General features: G+C 47.5%; 1 protein-coding gene across 1 annotated transcript; it reads left to right on the top strand.

Moving 5' to 3' along the window:
• ARHGEF39 (Rho guanine nucleotide exchange factor 39) lies at positions 1-20259 on the top strand (the record flags this gene model as incomplete). The annotated part of the gene is made up of 10 exons (XM_083351179.1): positions 1-318; positions 6531-6734; positions 8903-8997; positions 13754-13874; positions 14121-14239; positions 15588-15658; positions 15842-15970; positions 18616-18845; positions 19061-19149; positions 20214-20259. The coding sequence occupies 10 exons, from the start codon at positions 1-3 to the stop codon at positions 20257-20259; spliced, it is 1422 nt and encodes a 473-aa protein (XP_083207305.1).
• Positions 20260-21111: the final 852 nt, after the last annotated feature.

The following is a 21111-nucleotide window of genomic DNA, read 5'->3' as shown; positions in this document are numbered from 1 at the left end:
ATGGAGGGCCGAGAGACTCTGTGGGTCCGCCGAGAAAGCCACCCCCCACCCCTTCGGCGGTTGGGAAGAATTTCTCCCCAAGAGGCCTTGCTCGCTGCAGCCTCCAAGGGCCGCCCCAAGCAGCGACGCTTCCCTCTCGCCGAGCTCAGGACGCTCCCCCGCCGTGGTATCCCCGATTCGTGGCTCCAAATCAGCGATTGTGATGAAAGAGAGCAAGATTGCGCCGTTTCTTTCTTTCTTCCCGTTGCCATCCGCTCTTCAAGTCTCTCCCCTCTGCCCCCAGCGAAAGAGAAGCCTGCTGGCTTGGCAGTGGGAGCTGTAAGGAAAGCTTGCAGTTCAGAAGCGGGCTACCAAGAGGGCTATGGGGTCTGGCAGGGGCGGTTTGAGAATCTGGCTCTGTCTGGGATGCAAAGAGAAGACATTTTTTTTAAAAAAATCCCATTTATATCCTGCCCTTCTCCGAAGACTCAGGGCAGCTTACAATCTAAAGCACAAAATCAATGTGCTTAGCAATAGCCTTCATTCTATGTATATGCCTGCTTATTAGGGCTTTCGCCCCCCCCCAAGCGGCATTATTACAAAGTCCGCTTATTGACCCCAACAATCTGGGTCCTCATTTTACCTACCTCGGAAGGATGGAAGGCTGAGTCAACCTTGAGCCTGGTGGGACTCGAACCTGCACTAATTGCAGGCAGCTGGTGTTACTTAAGGAGGCATTAGCCCACTACTCCACCAAGGCTTTTCCTCTTTAATGTTTTCAGTTTTGGCATTCCTGTCTCCAATTACAACAGCATCATAAAACTTCTTCTTCTTCTGCATCAGGGATTAGACTAGAGCAGGGGTAGCAGGCAACCTCGGCTCTTTTATGACTCATGGACTTCAACTCCCAGAATTCCTGAGTCAGCTGGGAGTTGAAGTACATGAGTCATAAAAGAGCCGAGGTTGCCTACCCCTGGATTAGAGCATAACCTTGGATAATCAGCAGGTTAAAAGGGTTGTCCAAAAAGCCTGATTGATATTATTTGGCCATTGATTGCACTATCCCCCAGTATGGTTCTCGCTATGCTCTTTCAGAGGGACGCGGTGGCTCAGTGGGTTAGGACGCTGAACTGGTCGGCAGTTTGGTGGGTCGAATCCCGAGTGCCACGTAACAGAGTGAGCGCCTAGTCCCAGCTTCTGCCAACCTAGCAGTTCGAAAGCACGTAAAAATGCAAGTAGAAAAATAGGGACCACTACGGTGGGAAGGTAACAGCGTTCCGTGCGCCTTTGGCGTCTAGTCATGCCGGCCACATAACCACGGAGACGTCCTCGGACAAGCGCTGGCTCTTTGGCTTTGAAACGGAGATGAGCACCGGCCTCTAGAGTCGGAAATGACTAGCACGCATGTGCGGGGGAACCTTTACCTTTATGCTCTTTCTAGCTATAAAAGGGACGCCCTTTCTTCTTTTCACGTCCTGAGTAATAAACAGTGTTCAACTCCTCACTGAAAGTGCCCAGTCCATCTCAATTCATATGTACCCTTACCATATTATATGCTCTTGACATTCGTTGTGATACAATGTGTAGGGAACAAGGGAAAGAGGAAACCATCAGACAAGATAGGCAGAAACCCCCAGTGACAACAGTCAGAGAAAGGACCCGCCCAGACAGATCAAGCGGTCTCTCAAAAGTGGTGGTGGGAAGTTTGTACCTTCAGACTCGCAAGAGTAATTATTGTTTCTTTTCAATAAAGTAGAATTAGCACATCTAGTCGTGTTTCCTGTCTGGTTTACAAAAGAGAAGCGGTGTGTGGGGCGGGAGCTCTCATACACTCCTGTTGTTCTTTGCTCATTCCCCCCCCCCCCAGCCTTCTCCAGTGAGGGAGCACAATGGGATTTGTCAGGCTCTGGAACAAACCAAATAATCCTTAAAAATGAAGCAACTCCCGAGAGTCAGCATGGATTTGCCAGACCTTATTACCTTAGGTAAAGGTAAAGGTTCCCCTGCACATGCGTGCTGGTCGTTTCCGACTCTAGGGGCCGGTGCTCATCTCCGTTTCAAAGCCGAAGAGCCAGCGCTTGTCTGAGGACGTCTCCGTGGTTATGTGGCCAGCATGACTAGACGCCAAAGGCGCACGGAACGCTGTTACCTTCCCACCGTAGTGGTCCCTATTTTTCTACTTGCATTTTTTACGTGCTTTTGAACTGCTAGGTTGGCAGAAGCTGGGACGAGTAACAGGCGCTCTCACTCTGTTACGCGACACTCGGGATTTGACCCGCCAAACTGCCGACCTTCTGATCAACAAGCTCAGCGTCCTAACCCACTGAGCCACCGCGTCCCTTTTTTATTACCTTATTGATTACCTAATCAATTTCCTTAGTAGATAGTGGGGATTCTGTAGACATCTTGTTTTCAACAAAACCTTTGACAAATCAGCCTATGGTATTCTGATTCACAAGCTCTTTCTTTGCTTCATAAAGCTGCCAATTCCATAAGAACTTGGGTAGCACGTACCACCTTGGTGGGTTACATGACATGATAATGAAACCAATACATTCCTGAGTTAAAATTCATACTCAAGAGTGCTCATCAGTGGTTCCTCATCAAACTAGATTGAAGGGGGCACCACAACATTCAGTCCTGGGCTGATTCTCCAAACATCCCAAAGAATTTGTTGTGTTTGCTTCAAAGCAATCTGTGCACATCCATAATTATCACCCAGTTGTTGACCAGAGCTGAGCGTCCCATCTGTTCTAGCTGCACTTACCTGGAAATCCTAAGTAAAAAGCAAGTTTCAACAGGCTGTGAGTGACCATAAGCCAAACCTGGGAGCACCTGTAATGCGCCTTCCTCTGGCACTGTCAAAACACTTCTGAAATGTGAACATCCCCTAATCTTTGATTGGATCAACACAGCAGTGCCTTACAAGCCTGCTTTCGCCTCTTAGAGCTGCTTTTTTAATCTGTTGCATAACACCAACTAACTGCGTCTATTTTTGAAAACCTTTTTTTAAAAAATAAAATAAAATAAAATCCACTACCAGCATCATCAGAAAGCAGCCACTAAGACAAGCAGGTGGAGTGGTCTTCCAAATTCAGATAAAGCAGGGATTAGAGATTAACTGGAAACCAGGAAGAGAAAGTCCAGGAGACTTTAAAAAGAACAGCAAGTGGGGAAAGAAGCTGGATCCTACGGTAATTGTCTGTTACATTTATATCCCACCTTTTCTTCAGGAGCACAAGGTGGCATCCACAGTTCTCTTTCCTCCCATTCCTCCACACCACCGAAAGCCTGTGACGAAGGCACTTCCCCACTCACTTCCTTCATTTCCATGAGATCTGGGCAGAACTGAGAGGCTTATTCAGATTACAATCCTGCCCCAGACTCAGTCCTCTTTTATCTGCCTTGGGAGCAGTTCTGCCTCCTGTCCATCAAGGCTGTTCTCTCTGCCCTCTGCAAAAGTGATTTCTTTTTGAAAAAATTTAAAAAAGCAGAAAGACTAAAAAAAATGGCGCACATATACAAATGTTACCAACAGAAGGGAATATCCATGGCTCAGGATTGAATGGTAGGGTCCTTGGTGCTCTCTAAGCTTGGCTATTTTCTTGAGACGTTTCATGACCCAACTAGGTAACATCATCAGTGCTAGAAAGGAGGGGTGTGTGTGTGTGTCCTCTCTGTTGATGACAAAAGTTACTAATTTACCCTTGATTCTGTTCTACAAAACCTGGAATATTCATTGCTGCTGAATCTGATTCTCTCCCCAGCTGTGCCCAATTGCAGGAGGTGGTCTTCTCTGTTGCAATGCAGAAGCCCACTGGGGAAGGGGCTTCCTCCACCATTCTCAGGGTCTTTGCTTGATACCAGCCAGCATTAAATCCAATGAGCAAGTGAGTTCAGGACAGTGAAGAAGAACCCAACAGGGCAAGGGGTGCACTTCCAGTGGGAAGGTGACAGTGGGAAGGCATGCTGGACCTTCTCCCCAACTTGGGTCTGGCTGGAGGGGAGTTGGGGTTCCACTGGCAATGTAGAGCATCCCTCCATCTCTTAGCAGGGAGGGTGCCAGGTCTTCTCCTCCCCACCAGGAGCATCCTGGCTTTCCCACTGCCTTCCTCATGTGGAACCCGGTGGGTCAGCGCCCTAGGACTATGTATATATACAGGTAGTCCTCAACTTACAACTGTTTAGCGACTGTTCAAAGTTATGGCAGGGCTGGAAAAAGTGGCTTGGGACTGGCCCTCATGCTTATGACCATAACAGCATCCCCAGGGTCATGCGATCAAGATTCAAGTGCTTGGCAGCCAGCATGGACTTACAACGGTTGCAGCGCCCTGGGCCATGTGATCGCCATTTGCACCCTTCCCGGCCAGTTTCCGATAAGCGAAGAGAATGGGGGAGCCCAACTTGCTTAACGGCTGTGATTCTCTTAACAAACTTGGCCAAAAGGTCATCAAATTGGGGGCAACTGGTTTAACAACCTCGTTAACAATGGAAATTTTGGTCAAATTTTGGTAAGTGGAGGACTGACTGTCATTTAGTCCTTACCGAGTTCTACCGAGTTCTCCGGCGATTGCACAAACTCTTTATTCGTACTTAAGGGCAATGACAGCAAACTCTTGGGTGGGCCACCACAATGGGCCCCTCCATCAAGCACAGCTCAGCCCCTCCTCTGGAATTCCACCCCCTCACCCAGTTACCCCATTCCAGACAAGGAGCTCCTTCCAGACATCCCACGGTCTCTGAGAAACTGTCCTTTGAATGTCCCAAAGGCGCTTTTTCAGGAGGCAACTGGACTTCCTTGTTTTTCTTTGAAGAAGTCTCGCTTCTCATCCCAGAAGCTTCTTCAGCTCTGACTGGATGGAGGGGAATGGAAGGATTTATACTCCTTGCAGAGAGCTGGTCATTTGCATTCTTTTTGAGTGTCATTGAGGCCACCTGGTCCCTCCCACTCTGTCGAGTGAGGGCTGTTCAATTTTGACCTAGATCAGAGGTTCTCAACCTTTTGGGCACCAGGGACCGGTTGCATGGAGAGAGATTTTTCCACAGACCGGAGGGGTTGTGGTTTTGTGTGCTGCCTGTATCCCGTAGATGGGACTGTTTGTTTGTTTGTTCGTGCGGCTTGGTTGCTGGCATGCCGCGGCGTGGTACTGGTCCACGGACGGGGGGGGGAGTGGGTTGGAGACCCCTGCCTTAGATGGCCTCTTGGACCCCTCTTTCAAACCAGCGGTCCAAAATGTGGCCTTTGCCTTTTAAATGCAGATGGACTGCTGAATCGTGCCTTGAATAAATAAATAAATAAATAAATAAATAAATAAATAAATAAATAAATAAATAAATAAATAAATAAATAAAAATATATAAAATAAAATAATAAAATAAAATAAAATAAATAAATAAAATAATTTTATTTGTATACCGCCCTTCTCCCGAAGGACTCAGGTCGGTGAACAGGGCAAAACATATAAAAATACAAACTACACAAATTAAAAAGGAATTAAACAAGATGCCCGAGTTAACAATAGATTAAAATACATTTAATGGGGTTTGGTCTCGGGTTGCGCCCTGCCTTTGTGAACTGAGAATGGACACTTGCTCTCACTTCTCTGGCTAAGCTTGCCACTCTCCAAGGCCGGTTGGAACAAGGACGTGCAAAAAACGGCCAACTCAAAATAAAGCAAACGGAGACGCGGTTCCTGAGCCTTAATAAAAGTGCAAACGCTCCAATGAAAGATCCCGGTACTAGGTTACAAAACTGCTCCGACCGTTCCCCCAGCCCAGGAGTAGGCAACCTCGGCTCTTTTATGACTCGTGGACTTCAACTCCCAGAATTCCTGAGCCAGCACACACACACACACACACACACACACACACACACACACACACACTTCTCTGTGGCAGCCCCTCAAATACTGGAAGACTGCTGTCATGTCACCCCTATTGCTTTTCTAGGGTGACCGAACACACACACACACACACACACACACACACACACACACACACACACACACCCCTCTGTGGCAGCCCCTCAAATACTGGAAGACTGCTGTCATGTCACCCCTATTTCTTTTCTAGGGTGACCGAACACACACACACACACACACACACACACACACACACACACACACACACCCCTCTGTGGCAGCCCCTCAAATACTGGAAGACTGCTGTCATGTCACCCCTATTGCTTTTCTAGGGTGACCGAACACACACACACACACACACACACACCTCTGTGGCAGCCCCTCAAATACTGGAAGACTGCTGTCATGTCACCCCTATTTCTTTTCTTTAGACTAGCCCAGCGGTAGGCAACCTCGGCTCTTTTATGACTCATGGACTTCAACTCCCAGAATTCCTGAGCCAGCATAGCTGGCTCAGGAATTCTGGGAGTTGAAGTCCATGAGTCATAAAAGAGCCGAGGTTGCCTACCCCTGCCCCAGCCTCTTCCTCTCCTCCCTCCCTCGTGGCTCCGGAAGGGGCGGCGCTGGGCGGCCGTTTGAACGCGGGCGGGAGCCTCGGCTTAAGGAGACCCGGCTACCTTGCCCGAGAAGGGCGGCGGCGGCGGCGCAAACGCGGCTTCTCTCTCCCTCCGCTGGGCTTCCGACGGACCCTCCTTCCCGGAGATGAGCGCCGCCGTTCCGGGCTCTCCCGGGCGCAGCCGCGGCTCCTCGCCGGAGTTCAAGCGCCGCGGCCGAGCGGAGGAGCTGCTCCGGACCGAAGGGCGATACTTGGAGCAGCTGGAAGGAGTGGCGACGGTGAGGAGTCGGGGGTGGCGAGGCTCCGGCGCCTCTTGCGCGTTCCTGGCTGCCCGTGGGTGCGGCGGGCGGGCGGGTGGGCTCCGTTCGCGGGGCAAGCGGGAAGCGGGGTGGGACGTGGCAGGTGGCCTCGACCCTTCCCGGAAGGAAAAAAGCCGAAGGAGCGGCCCCGGGTTTAGGGGCTTCTCTCCTTTGGAGCAGCCCGGGGATGGAGAGCGCGCTCTTCACGAAAAGGAAAAAAAAAAGGGATGAGTAAGATCTCACCGTCCCAAAGGGGCGAGTGGTTGAACATCATTAATTGATACTTATTTTGAATCTTTGCTAATACTGGAAGCTACTCAAACTCTGGGAATGGAGTAACCTAAGCTGCATCAATGCATTTTTCCCCCTAATGATGATGATGATGATGATAACTTTATTGTCACTTTGAATGTACACCAATCGGCATACATCAAAATGAAATTTCGTTGCATACAGCTCTCAAAGGGTCACCACCTCCGATATATACTCCTTGTTCGGGGGCCCGCTCAAATTTCACATTGTCCATTTTAGTCTCTAGGGCAGGGGTAGGCAACCTCGGCTCTTTTATGACTCATGGACTTCAACTCCCAGAATTCCTGAGTCAGCATAGCTGACTCAGGAATTCTGGGAGTTGAAGTCCATAAGTCATAAAAGAGCCGAGGTTGCCTACCCCTGCTCTAGGGAGTGAAGGATGGCAAACAGGACAGATGGAAATGGGGCTCCAATGCATGCCTACTTCCCCTTGTGTAAGGCAAGTGAAAACAGCAGTTGGTTGAAATGTTTAAAACGAAACAAAGCAACGGGAAGAAACTGTAATAGCAGCCCTCTCTTACCCACCCCCTTCACACACACACACACACACACACACACACACACACACACACACACACACAGTGAAAGATTTAAAAATGTTCCTGGCAGGAAGAGCAGGCCAGCCCCCCCCCCCCTTCTTCAAAGAGGACAGTGGAGGAGGACTGCGGATTGGTGGGAACAGAGCAATCCAGAAGATGACCCAAATGTTGGTGACTTGAACAATGTTCATTGGACTTGCTTTGGTTAGGAAACCTTGTATGGGGGGGGGGGGGAGAGAAGAGACTGGAGATAAGAAAGAGAAAAGGGAGGCTTATGTTCATTCTGCCTCTCTTTTTTTTCCAAGCCATGTTTGCCTCCACTACTTCACAGGTTGTTTTTTTACTTTAAAATTCTCAACTCATTGTTTTTCTGGATCATTTCAATTCAGCTAGCCACATTCTCTGTTCTCCTTTTTGAAACTCTTTTTGTACACACTTTTTTTTGGTTCCCCCAACATTTAGCCACACTTATCTTGTTGTTTGCATGTACGTGTTGTTTTTATGTTTGCATGCACTCTCTGATTATATTACCTTGGTGTTTCTATGTTCACTGAGAGCTTATGCACTGGAGACAAATGCCTCGTGTGTCCAATCACATTTGGCCAATAGAGGCTTCTATTCTATTCTATTCTATTCTATTCTATTCTATTCTATTCTATTCTATTCTATTCTATTCTATTCTATTCTATTCTATTCTATTCTATTCTATTCCATTCCATCTATTCTATTCTATTCTATTCTATTCTATTCTATTCTATTCTATTCTATTCTATTCTATTCTATTCTATTCTATTCTATTCTATTCTATTCCAATTCCATTTCCATTTCCATTTCCATTTCCATTTCCATTCCATCTATTCTATTCTATTCTATTCTATTCTATTCTATTCTATTCTATTCTATTCTATTCTATTCTATTCTATTCTATTCTATTCTATTCTATTCTATTCTATTCTACTCTATTCTAGTCCACGAGTCATAAAAGAGCCGAGGTTGCCGACCCCTGGTCTAGTGGGTCATAGCATAAACAAAGCCCAGTTTTAGCTCAGACTTGCTCAAGGAATTCTATTTAGGACAGGCGCTCTGAAGCTTACCTTGCAAAAGGCGTATGATTTCTTGCATCAACGATAAGGTAGTTGCACTGAGTAAACTATATTTTGACTAAGAAGCAGTATTAAAGAACCAAATCTGAGATGCCCAACGAGCCAGATTTTCTCCACGCTACCAGGAAGAGTGAAACTAGGAACGTTGTATTCAGCTTCAACTGGACAGCAATGGTTGTATGTCCCTTTTCAGTACTTTGTGGTCACCCTGAAGGCCAAAGGGATCTTGAACCCGGATGTCCATGAGATTCTCTTTGGATCCTGGGAGTCCATCTGCTCCGCCAGCCGGTAAGGTCAGACTTGTGGCATTGTGGGCCTGGAGGTGGGTGGTGGGTGGGGAGAGGACAGCGCACTCTAATTGGCCTTCTTCCTTGGACTTCACCCGTCCCTCTATGAGAGATGGAAATGAGCGTTCACAATGTCTTATGGATTAATCAACTCCTGTACAAAAAGACTCCATTAACAGTATTATCTGGATGTTGCTGTGTGTAGGATATGGCTTGAAAAACTAAAGTTGCATGCAAAAAACTATGATAAAGTGAGCTACAAATGTTGATTACAGTGTTGAATGGAACAATGGGAAAAGGGTGTGGCTGAAAATATTAACATTTACATTATATTCTAATTTTAGGAGAATTTTTATAAATGATGTGCTGTTAGTGTAAGTCACCAGAGACTGTGTCTAAGAATGTATAAAGGCACTTCAAATTTATGTTGGAAATGTGTGAACAACACAAATTTTAGCATTTTGGATACAAATAGATGAACTCGTTCAGTATATTTTAAAGCAGGGGTCTTCAAACGTGGCCCTTTTATGACTTGTGGACTTCAACTCCCAGAATTCCTCAGCCAGCGTGCCTGGCTGAGGAATTCTGGGAGTTGAAGTCCACAAGTCATAAAAGGGCCACGTTTGAAAACCCCTGTTTTAAAGACTAATGTATAATTGAAACCAAAGACTTTGCTTTTGGGAATAATGGATATACAGCTGCAAAAAAAAAGGCATGCAACTTTGTTTTTATATTTGACAATTGCAGCCAGAATATGACATGCTCAAAAGATTCAGCACTCTCTACAATGGAGGAAGGATTGGTGTATGTAACCATATTGTGTTTTGCTACAAAGTAAATCACAAGCTTCTTTTTCCTACTTATGTTTTATTTTTGCCCCTTTGTCTTCTTTCTCTCTTTTTATTCTTTATATTAATTTTTGTATTTATCTTCTTTTATAAACTTAATAAAATGTATATAATAAGAAAAAGCTACAGTTGCAGAACCATAATCAAGGAAGTTGTGTTTTTTTGCATAAAAAGAAATGCATGCAATATTACATGAGAAGCTTAGCACATCTTCATGCAGTGATTGGAGTTAGCCCCATTTCATAGAACCATAGACACAAAGGGCTGGAAGCGACCTCGGAGGTCTTCTAGTCCAGCGTTTCCCAACCTTAGGAACTTGAAGATGCGTGGACTTCAACTCCCAGAATTCCCCAGCCAGCTATGCTGGCTGGGGAATTCTGGGTGTTGAAGTCCACGCATCTTCAAGTTCCTAAGATTGGGAAACGCTGTTCTAGTCCAATCCCCTGCCCAAGGCAGGAGTCCTTATTCCTGGACAGGTAGTTGTCCATTCTTGTCTTGAAGTCTTCCAGCAATAGAGCTTCCACAACTCCAGGAGGCAACCTGTTTCATTGATTGATCACTCCATCGGCAGATTCATCCCTATTTCCAGGTTGAAGCTCCTTCTGATGAGCTCCTACCCATTGCTTCTTGTGCTGCCTTCAGGAGCTATGGAGAACAAATTGATGCCCTCTTCCCCATGGCAGCCTTTTAAATACTGGAAGACTGCTGTCGTATCTCCCCTTCATTAGGCTAAAACATACCTACTTCCCTTAGCCCAGGGGTAGGCAACCTTGGCTCTTTTATGACTCGTGGACTTCAACTCCCAGAATTCCTGAGCCAGCATGGCTCAGCTTGGAAACCTCTCCCTTTCCCCTCAGCGTGGCTGGCTCAGGAATTCTGGAAGTTGAAGTCCACGAGTCATAAAAGAGCCAAGGTTGCCTACCCCTGCCTTAGCCGCTCATCGTATGATTTTGCGTCTAGACCCCTGATCATCTTTCTTGCTCTTATCTGCATTCTTTCTAGGACCTCACCATCCATTTTGTATTAAGCTGATCAGAACTGGGTGCAGTATTCCAGCAGGTGTGGCCTCACTAGTGGGGTACTGTCACTTCCCTTGATCTCTCCATTGATGCAGCTAGAACTGCACTGGCTTTTTTGGCAGCTGCATCACGTGGTTGACTCATACCTCAGCAATGATCCCCCAGGACTCCTAGATCCCTCTCACAGTTACTACTGTCAATCCAAGTAGCTTCTATTCTGTACCTACGCATTTAGATTTTTCTGCCTAAGTGCAGGACCGTATTTTTCTCACCGGTCAACTGCATCTTGTTGGATAGGCTTGGGTCCGGGATATCTGAGGGAACACCTGCTGCCGGCATCAAGCTCCCTTCGTCCTGTGCGCTCCCACAGGGAGGGTCTTCTCAGGGTATCGCCGGTAAAAGATTGCCGGCGGACATTACCCAGGGGGAGGACCTTCTCTGTGGGTGCGCCGGCCCTTTGGAACCAGCTGCCTGTAGAGCTTAGGACTGCCCCTGACCTTCGCTCATTCCGCCGGGACCTGAAGACCTGGCTCTTTGAGCTTTCTGGCCTGGACTGAGAGTATTAACTGGGGTTTTAATTGTATTTTAATTGTAATTGGGGTTTTTAGTTCAAGGTTAATGTAATTATTTTAATTGTTTTTAATGTTTGTAATTTGTTGTATTGTTTTTAAAAAACCTTGTGAACTGCCCTGAGTCCTACGGGAGAAGGGCGGTATATAAGTCTAATAAAATAATAAAAAATAAATAAAAATAGGGCCCAATGCTCAGGTCTGCCAAGGTCTTTTGGAAACTTGACACTTATCATCTAAAGTGTTGGCAATTCTGCACCCTCCCCCCTCCCAGCTTGGTACCACCTGCAAATTTGATGAGTTCCCCTTCTATCCCCTCATCTATTCTAGATCATTTAGGTGCTGCACTGCATACTTCCCTCCATATACATGTAGCCCCATTAAGGAATACATGCTGGGTGTGGTTTGGTTAGCCAACTGCTACTGTTTACCCCACACCATTCTATCTTACCAAGAAGCAGACTGTGGTCCATTTTGTCAAATGCCTTACTGAAGTCGAAGTATACTATAGCCACAGAATTTCCCTGAGCTACTGATCACTATCAAAGTAGGTAATAAGATTTGTCTGGCACGGTCAGTTTTTAACAAACCCGTGCTGGCTTCCCTTAATCACCTTGTTCATTTACTAGATGCTCATGAATCCTCTGCTTGATTATCTTTTCCAGTATTTTCCCAGCTGTTGCTGTCAAGAGGCACATCCTTAAAAAAAAGAATCTCTTCTCTCCAGCCCACCAGAAGTGGGGAGTCCCATTCTGATCAGGGGAAAAGATTTCTAGCGCAGGGTTGAAATGATGGGTCCTTGAAGCTCGGCTCTTTGCTTGGCAGACATTTCATTACCCAAACTAGGTAATTCCATCAGTGCTGGATATGATGTTACCTAGTAACTCCGGCATTGTAGATGTTACTTAGTTTGGATAATGAAATATCTGCAAGAAAACAGCCAAGCTCAGAGAGCTCCAAGTGTCATTCTGTCAGCTGGTAGATTCTGTCCTAAAAAGGTGTAAGTGGCTTTTTTTTTAAAAGGCAGGTGTGATTGGTCAAGTTCAGCAAAGAAACTTTAGAGAGCCTCTCACAAAGACGCAAGACAGATTGAGCAGAAGAAGTTGGACCTCTGAGCAGTTTCTGCTTCTCTTTATGCTGAGATCATCCATGGTTTTGGAGTGGGATATCATCAGTATGCTGATGACACCCAGCTTTTCATCTCGACCCCAAACCACACCAGTGATGCCCTTGACGTGATGTCCTGTTGCCTGGAAGCGGTCCGGGTCTGGATGGGGAGGAACAGGCTTCAACTCAACCCGGACAAGACTGAATGGCTGTACATACCGGCATGTCAGGAAATTCAGATTATTCCATCTCTTAATATTGGGGGCGAGCTATTACCCCCCATAGATAAGGCTCGCAATCTGGGTGTCCTCTTAGATTCACAGCTCTCCTTAGAAGATCATATAGGAGCTGTGACTAGAGGGGCCTTCGCCCAGGTTCGTCTGGTGCGCCAGTTGCGACCCTATCTGGACCTGGATGCCTTGTGTACAGTCACCCATGCACTTGTGACCTCTCGTCTAGACTGCTGCAATGCTCTTTACATGGGGCTGCCCTTGAGAACCACTCGGAAGCTTCAGCTGGCACAGAGTGCAGCTGCACGAGTTCTTTTGGGGGTCTCCCGATACTCCCATATTACACCTCTGCTCCGTGAGCTGCACTGGCTTCCAGTTGCCTTCCGAGTGAAATTCAAGGTGCTGGTGATGACATACAAAGCCTTACATGGCATGGGTCCGGATTACCTGCAGGAGCACCTACTGCCGGCGTCAACGTCCCTCCGTCCAGTACGTTCCCACAGAGAGGGCCTCCTCAGGGTACCACCGGTCAGAGAATGTCGGCTGGTGACCCCCAGGGGGAGAGCATTCTCTGTGGGTGCACCAATCCTTTGGAACCGCTTACCAGCTGAACTCCGGATGGCCCCTGACCTTCGCTCCTTCCGGCGTGATCTAAAAACTTATCTATTCGAACAAGCCGACTTGGCCTGATGGATTTGGGTTTTAAAATTATTTAACTAATGTATTCTTATTTTATTGCCCTGTACACCGCCCTGAGTCCTCCAGGAGAAGGGCGGTATATAAATCAAATCAAATCAAATAAATAAATAAATAAATAAATAAATAAATAAATAAATAAATAAATAAATAAATAAATCCTTTGTTCTTGCACTTGCTGTTAGGCAGCTGCCTGCGGTGGCCTCTTTTTTTTCCTGGAAGAAGGTGAGTGCAGAAAGGCCACCGGCCCCTGGCCATTTCCTTCAGGGCTTCTCTCTCTGCCTACAGGACGCTGCTTTTCCACCTGGGCAGGGGCCATTTTGCATTAGGACTGGAGAGTTTCTGCCACCAGCTGGTGTTCTATGTCGATTATGCGGAGAATCTGGAAGCGGCCCAGAACACCCTGGAGGTATGCCCTATATTGCTTATTGCAGGTGACTTTGCAGGTCAGATGGGGTGGGGGAGGCATTATTTTATGCCCAGCATTCCCCCCCCCCTATTTGTTCTTGCACCTATCTGCTCTTGGCAGCCAAGGACATCCTTGGTTTTTTTTAGCCAAGATCTTGGTCTGGAGACGAGGCCGGGGATCTGTTCTCAGAACTTGCTGGTCAGCCAACCTGATCTGCTTCTCCCCTTTACTGGGATGCCTCTGCAGAAACTGGTAAGGAAGAACAAAGCTTTTTCCCGCTTCAAGAAGCTTCAGGAATCCCGTCCAGAGCTTAAAGGTTGCCGTCTGGAAGAGCTGCTGCCGCTGCCCCTGCAAAGGCTCCATCAGTAAGTGGCAAAAGAGCCGTTCCTAGAGCAGAGTTTCTCTCCTCCGGCTGGGAAGCCGACCTGCGCCCGCCACTCCTCCATGAGCTCCCGAGAGGGGCTGCTGGGTGCCAAGACCGAAAGAGCTTTGCCTCACTGCTTGCTTTGCAAGGCAGGGTGCAGATGGTGTGTATGTGCGTGCGTGTGTGTGTGGAGGGGCAAGCTGGGATCTGGGTGAGAACATACGTGGTTTCGGACTGAGGTATCATCAATATGCTGATGATACCCAGCTTTTCATCTCCACCCCGAACCAACCCAGTGATGCCCTCGACGTGATGTCCCCGTTGCCTGGAAGCGGTACGGATTTGGATGGGGAAGAACAGGCTCCAACTCAACCCGGCCAAGACCGAGTGGCTCTACGTATCGGCATCTCGTGTTGTCCAAGATTCACCATCTTTGGTTATGGGGGGAGAGGTGTTGCCTCCCGTTGATAGGGCGCGCAACTTGGGCGTCCTCCTGGATGCACGACTCAATTTAGATGACCATATAGGGGTCGTGGCCAAGGGGGCATTTGCCCAGGTTCACCTGGTGCGCCAGTTGCGCCCCTATCTGGACCGTGATGCCTTACGTACGGTCACTCATGCACTCGTTACCTCCCGTGTAGATTACTGCAACGCTCTCTACATGGGGCTGCCCTTGAAGGCCACCCAGAGGCTTCAGCTGGTGCAGAATGCGGCCGCACGGGTTGTGATGGGAGCATCCCGATACTCCCATATTACACCCCTCCTGCGTGAGCTGCATTGGTTGCCGGTTGCCCTCCGGGTGAGGTTCAAGGTGCTGGTTCTTACCTATAAAGCCCTACATGGCTTAGGCCCGGGATATTTGCAGGACCGTCTGCTGCCAGGAACGACTTCCCATCGCCCAGTGCGCTCACACAGAGAGGGTCTCCTCAGGGTGCCGTCGGCCAGACAATGTCGGCTGGCGACCCCCAGGGGGAGGGCCTTCTCTGTCGGGGTGCCTGCCCTTTGGAATCAGCTCCCCCGAGAACTTCGGATGGCCCCAGATCTCCGGTCCTTTTGTCGCGACCTAAAGACATACCTTTTCCAACTGGCCGACCTGGACTGACGTTGGGGGTTTTAATTATGTTTTTAATTTTTACTGGTTTTAGTGGGCCTTTGTTAAATTTAATTCCTTTTAATATTTGTATTCATTGTATTCATTGTTGTTTTTATTGTTGTTAGCCGCCCTGAGTCCTTCGGGACATAGGGCAGCGTATAAGTCCCATAAATTAAATTAAATTAAATTAATCTGTGACGTGCAGCTGAGAGGCAGTTGCTTAGGTCTCCTCCCCTTCGGATAATCTGTTTGGTAGGTACAGGCACTTGCTGCAAGATTTGCTGGAGCAGACTCCCCCGGAGAGCACTGGATTTGACCAGCTCCAAGGTAGGATTCTAACTAAGCCCCGCCGTGCCCTGAGGTTTTGCCTTCAGCTGTGCAGCTCTTGATCACAGCAGCGAGGCTCCTGCCTGACAGAATTTTGTAGGGTTGGCTTTTCTCCTCTTCCCAGTTAGCCAGCCAGGAAAACAGGTTACGGTGCTCTTGGGTGTGACATGCTGTCACTTGCAGGGGCCCTAAAGTCTGTCCTGGAGGTCCTGCAGCGAGTCCAGGAAATTGCTCGTGTCCGTCAGAACTTGGAGGTGATGAAACAGATTCAGAAACGGCTGAAGGGACGGAAGACCCAAGTGCTGGCTCCAGGTGAGGCCTCTGTGTTGGTGGTCAGGTCCTCGTGCTACAGTAGACTATCATCATGAGGCTATTGCTAAACACAGTTCAGACACAGAATAAAACCAGCCACTAATGCAACGGATTGTCAGATCCCAGTCTAAAACAAGGAGCCCCTAAGGGCCAAACAAGAAGTTCAGTTTGGTGTACTGGTTAAGAATCAGGCCAGAAACCGGGAGGGCCATGAATTCGAGTCCTGCCTTAGGCACAAAGCCAGCTGGGCGTCCTTGGGCTGTTCCTTTTATCTCGGTCCTAGGAAGGAGGAAGTGGCAAACCGTTTCTGAATTTTTGCCAGCAAAGCTGCAGGGATTTCTCCAGGCAGTTGCCAGAAGTTGACACTAATATGAAGGCACCAAAAAAAGAAAAAAAAGAAAAAAGGCAAACACACACAATGAAACCAACATCTTTACCAACTCATAAAGAAGGAGGATTCTAATGCTTTTTGAAACTTTTAACAAATCTGACTTTGAGCTGAGTTCTGGAAGGAATCATTTAAAGCAGGGGTGTCAAACTGCCGGCCCGCAGACCAGATGCGTCATGCGGAAGCCGCGCCCACCCCATTGCCGGCAATGGCAAAAGTGTCCCGATACGTCGCGTGACGTCACGTGACATCGTGAGTTTGACAAGTCTGCTTTAAAGGAACAGGAATACCAGGTGGGGAAACCTGTCAGCCCAGCCAGGCACACGATCCACCGCGGAGGCTTTTGACCCAGCAGAGGTCTTTCAAGTGACCAAGGCAGTGCTCAAGGCAGGTTGTTTCATAAGCGGTTCTCCAATGAAAGGATGATGTAAAGAGGAGCAAAATAAAGAATGGCTTCACTCTGGCTGTTGTGAAGCAGGTGAGAGAAGCACAAAGTTCATCCTCAACACCCAGGATCCTCTGGGTCAACAGGGCAAAGATGAACTTATACAGGCAACTTGGAAAGCAGAGCTAGATAGGGTTCCCACGGCATTGCTCGGTGTTTTGTCTAGCAATACAAATAGCAATGCTATTTCCCCCCTTCTTCCCCCATCTATGTGGCAACTCAGAATGAAAAAGATGGCTTCAGCCAACTTCGGTTCAGAAATTGACAATATATTTGACACTTCTTTATACATCTTTGACAAGGTAAACAGTGCTCAATACTAAAGATACATCTTGCAGAAATGCTCTTTCAAATTATAATTCAATGTAAGTTTCTATTCTTTACTCATGTATTCTCCCACTGATTGAGCATTATATCCAATTATTGCGCATTTAATCATACAACCTTTTAACATATTCATCTTACATATTAATTTTCAATAAAAGTTTACACATATTGGTAATAACATGTCTATTGTCAGTACACAACACCAGCTCAAAAACAAATTTTCTCATTTGGAAAATCATAGTTCTTGTCCAACTTAAACCTTTCTGTTAACAGCTTAAAAACAGGTATGAGCTTCCTCTTCCAATTCTTCTCTTGATTTTAACTTAGGTTGTCCTTCAAAAAAGTCAATAAGTATAATAAATATAACATTTTGTCATTTTGTCACTGTGCAAGGAAAGTTGGGTGTTTCAGAGGAAACAGAAGCCAGTTGAACACAATGGGAATAGGGTATTTAAGGTGGTGGTGCTTCACACAATGGAAGACATGCGTTGAGAAGGAATGTGTGCTGGATGAATGTAGTTTGAATAGAAAAGGGAGTGACCAGTATGAAAAAATGATGTACAAGTGACTTGGTCATAAGAGAGAAAATGAGATGGAAATGGCAAAACATAAAGGAGGAATGGAAGACAGAGGAAGTCATGGATGGAGGACATTGGTGAGATCCTGAAAAAGAGGCCAGGAAGTGCTCATCTCTGTTTCTTGCCTGAGGGAACCAGCATTGCCTAAATATGTTTCTGTGGTCCTGTGACCGGCATGACTGTACGCCAAAGGGGTACCTATTTATCTACTCACATTCACATGCTTTCTAACTGCCAGGTGGGCGGGAGCTAGGGCAGAGATGGGATATACATACACAAACATACATACACAAACATACATACACACAAAATATGGTGTTTCCTATTGCAAATCTATTGTATCTATTGCATATACCTTCAGATGTTAATATTTTTGTACTTTTATGTTGTTAGCTGCGAAGTCATATCCGACCCATCGTGACCCCATGGACAACGTTCCTCCAGGCCTTCCTGTCCTCTACCATCTTCTGGAGTCCATTTAGGCTCACGCCTACTGCTTCAGTGACTCCATTCAGCCACCTCATTCTCTGTCGTCCCCTTCTTCTCTTGCCCTCAACCTTTCCCAGCATTAGGCTCTTCTCCAGTGAGTCCTTCCTTCTCATTAGGTGGCCAAAGTACTTTTATACAATGCCTTAAATCTTATTTCATGGAGGAATGTGGAATCTAAAGTAAATCCCCTAACATGTTAGGAACCCAGCTATCACTTGGGAAATGCTATCTCACAATGTTTTTTGAAGTCCACAGCTGAGTTTCGGAATTATGTGCCAGTGGCTTGCCTCAGCGATCGGTGTCGTTAATCACTCTTCATTTCCCAGAGAAACCACTTCTGGAGTCACCAATGGACCTCAGGTGGTTTCGGAGCTCACCCAATAAGCTTCCTGGGGTTTTTTGTCCTTTCTCCATCCAGGGCGGTGGTATCTCCAGGAAGGTTGGCTGATGGAGGTCCCCTCCAAGGGGAAGGAGATGCAGCGCAGGAGGTGCTTCCTTTTCTCTGATATCTTGTTGTTAACCAAGCCTTGCCACCCGCTCCACCCTTGGAATTCACACAAGTTTGCTTGCCAGGCCGTTTACCCTCTCAGTCACTGCGTCGTGGAGAAGGTCTTTGGTCACACCCAGAGCCAAGGAGGGCTGCTCAGTGTAAGTGCTCTTCCCCCACTCCCAGGTTCTGCCAGTGGGCTGGCTCCTCACCCCTGAAACCCATGGCTGACCTACGATAGGGAGTGAGGTGGGAGGCACCACGGTGGCTAGCGCCCAGAAGAGATGGCAGGCATTGGTGACTCCCCAGCCAGGGACTCGTGAGGTGGGTGAACTGGTCACACCCAGCAGTTTCCTGCCCTCCTTTCTCTTTTCAGCTCTCCTTCCCACAAAAAAAGTTACTGCTGATGTCTTGCGACCAGGAGGATTTTGCCAAATGGCACCAGAATCTGGTGGTGGCTATCAGGTAGGCACCTCCTTCGCCAAAGTGCTCAGAGTAACATTTAAGGAATCACGTATCACAACCCAGCAAGGCTTAATTAGGCTGAGGCAGTGACTGCACTGAAGTTGCCCAGTAAGTATCACAGCAAGTATCACAGCTTAGCTGTATGCAAGACCGGGGCTTCCCTGGTCAGCTCCTCCGCTGCAGCCACGGACTCAGTTTCTGCCCCAAAATGATCTCTGGCTGAGCAGACCCGGAGACCGTGCTTTGGTTCAAGGGAAGGCAGGTAGCCCCTAATTCAGGGGTAGGCAACCTTGGCTCTTTTATGACTCGTGGACTTCAACTCCCAGAATTCCTGAGCCAGCCATGCTGAGGGAAAAGGGAGAGGTTTCTAAGCTGAGCCATGCTGGCTCAGGAATTCTGGGAGTTGAAGTCCACGAGTCATAAAAGAGCCAAGGTTGCCTACCCCTGCCCTAATTATACAGCCGTTCCTTCTGCCTCTTCAAAGTTGCAATGGTGCTGAATGGACGAACTGAAGTTGTTATGGCTGATGCAGAGCCCCACGGTCACGTGACTTTGCCCTGGGCACGTGACATCCCATGTACATGTACAGCCAGTTGCCAAGCCCCCTGTGGTCGTCATCTGCGGTATTTCTGGCTTTGCCAGAAAGTCACTGGAGAGGCTGGCAGGGAAGTTTGCAAGCCGCAGCTGACTGTCAAGAGGACTCGCTTTGATCTCTGGCTGAAAAAGGTCCATGCCAAAATCCGTGCAGTGTTTTCAGCCTCGGAGTAGAGAGGCTTCAGAAGCTGAGGCCTTGCACACCCGCCCTGGTCCTCCCATATCCCTTGCTGTCCCCTCCACTTGGCAGCGCTTGGGGCCTGCACTTTCCTGCCGGCTTCCCCACTGACTTGAGTGGGGGACGCTGGCAGGAAGTTGCCTTGCTAGCAACCAGGGCATTAATTTAACGATCGCAACCGGGACTGCCCGGATTGTCATTGCGAAGCGAAGCAAGCGCACTTTGTGACTGCATCGCTTAGCGATGGAAATTCTGGTCCCAGTTATGATTGTTATTTTCTCCCTTCCTACAGAGAGCTTCAGGTCTGTGGCAGCCCACCCGCCCAGAAGGCCAACTGAGCCAGCCGGACTCTGCAGCAAACCTCCTGTGCGCCCTGGAAGCTGTGTGGCAACCTGTCAACTTGCAGACATCAGTGCTATCCTCCTTTGGACCCCTAACTCTGGGCACGACCCTAATTCGGTTCTCTCCTCGATTCAGTTCCCCGTTCCTTCCGTCCAGAGAAGCAGAATGTGAGGAACGGCGCTTTCCTTCCCCTTTTAGGCAGCTACCTCCAGAACAGTCCCACTTATTGGAGCCTGCCCGGGAACTCTCATGTGATGCAGTGGGGCAAAAGTGATTCAGATTCTACACAAACTACTTTTTGCACCCGTGGATCTTGCACAATGGGATGTAAAGGTCTATTTTCTTCTAATAGCTATGAACCATGCTAGTTTTTCCTTGTGAATTCTACTGAGAGATTAGTTTTGCCTGTCCAAGATAGGAAAAATTCTGGGCTGGAACTCAGTAGATTTTTTTTTTTAAAATGCCAGGGCAGGTCCTCGAGACTGCATGCTTGGGAGCTAATTACTCTATAATCCAATTTCACCTGCACAATTAGGGCAGACAAACTGCTGCTTTAAGCATTTTCAAAATCTTGGAGCATGTTTGGTATGCAGTCAGAACCCCAAAGGTAGACAAACTTTGGTATTGTTGTAATCCTATTCTCAGTAGATATTTTAAAAGATGATCAGCTTTGAATCTTTGTTGCTAACAGTGGGATGTGGGTAATCTTCCAGATCCTCAAATTTTAGATAATAGATTCCATTTTTGGGGGGAAGGGAGGAGCAGTTTATGGTGGCTTTTTAACAATTTTAATACAATTTATCTTAGCAATACAATTTCTACCATGACTTTTTGCCAATTAACATCTA

The sequence above is a fragment of the Vipera ursinii genome (genome assembly GCF_947247035.1).
Source record: "Vipera ursinii genome assembly, chromosome: 2".
In the NCBI taxonomy this organism is placed as follows: domain Eukaryota; kingdom Metazoa; phylum Chordata; class Lepidosauria; order Squamata; family Viperidae; genus Vipera; species Vipera ursinii.
The sequence above is the reverse complement of the archived record's forward strand: the minus strand, read 5'-3'. Positions and strand labels throughout refer to the sequence as shown.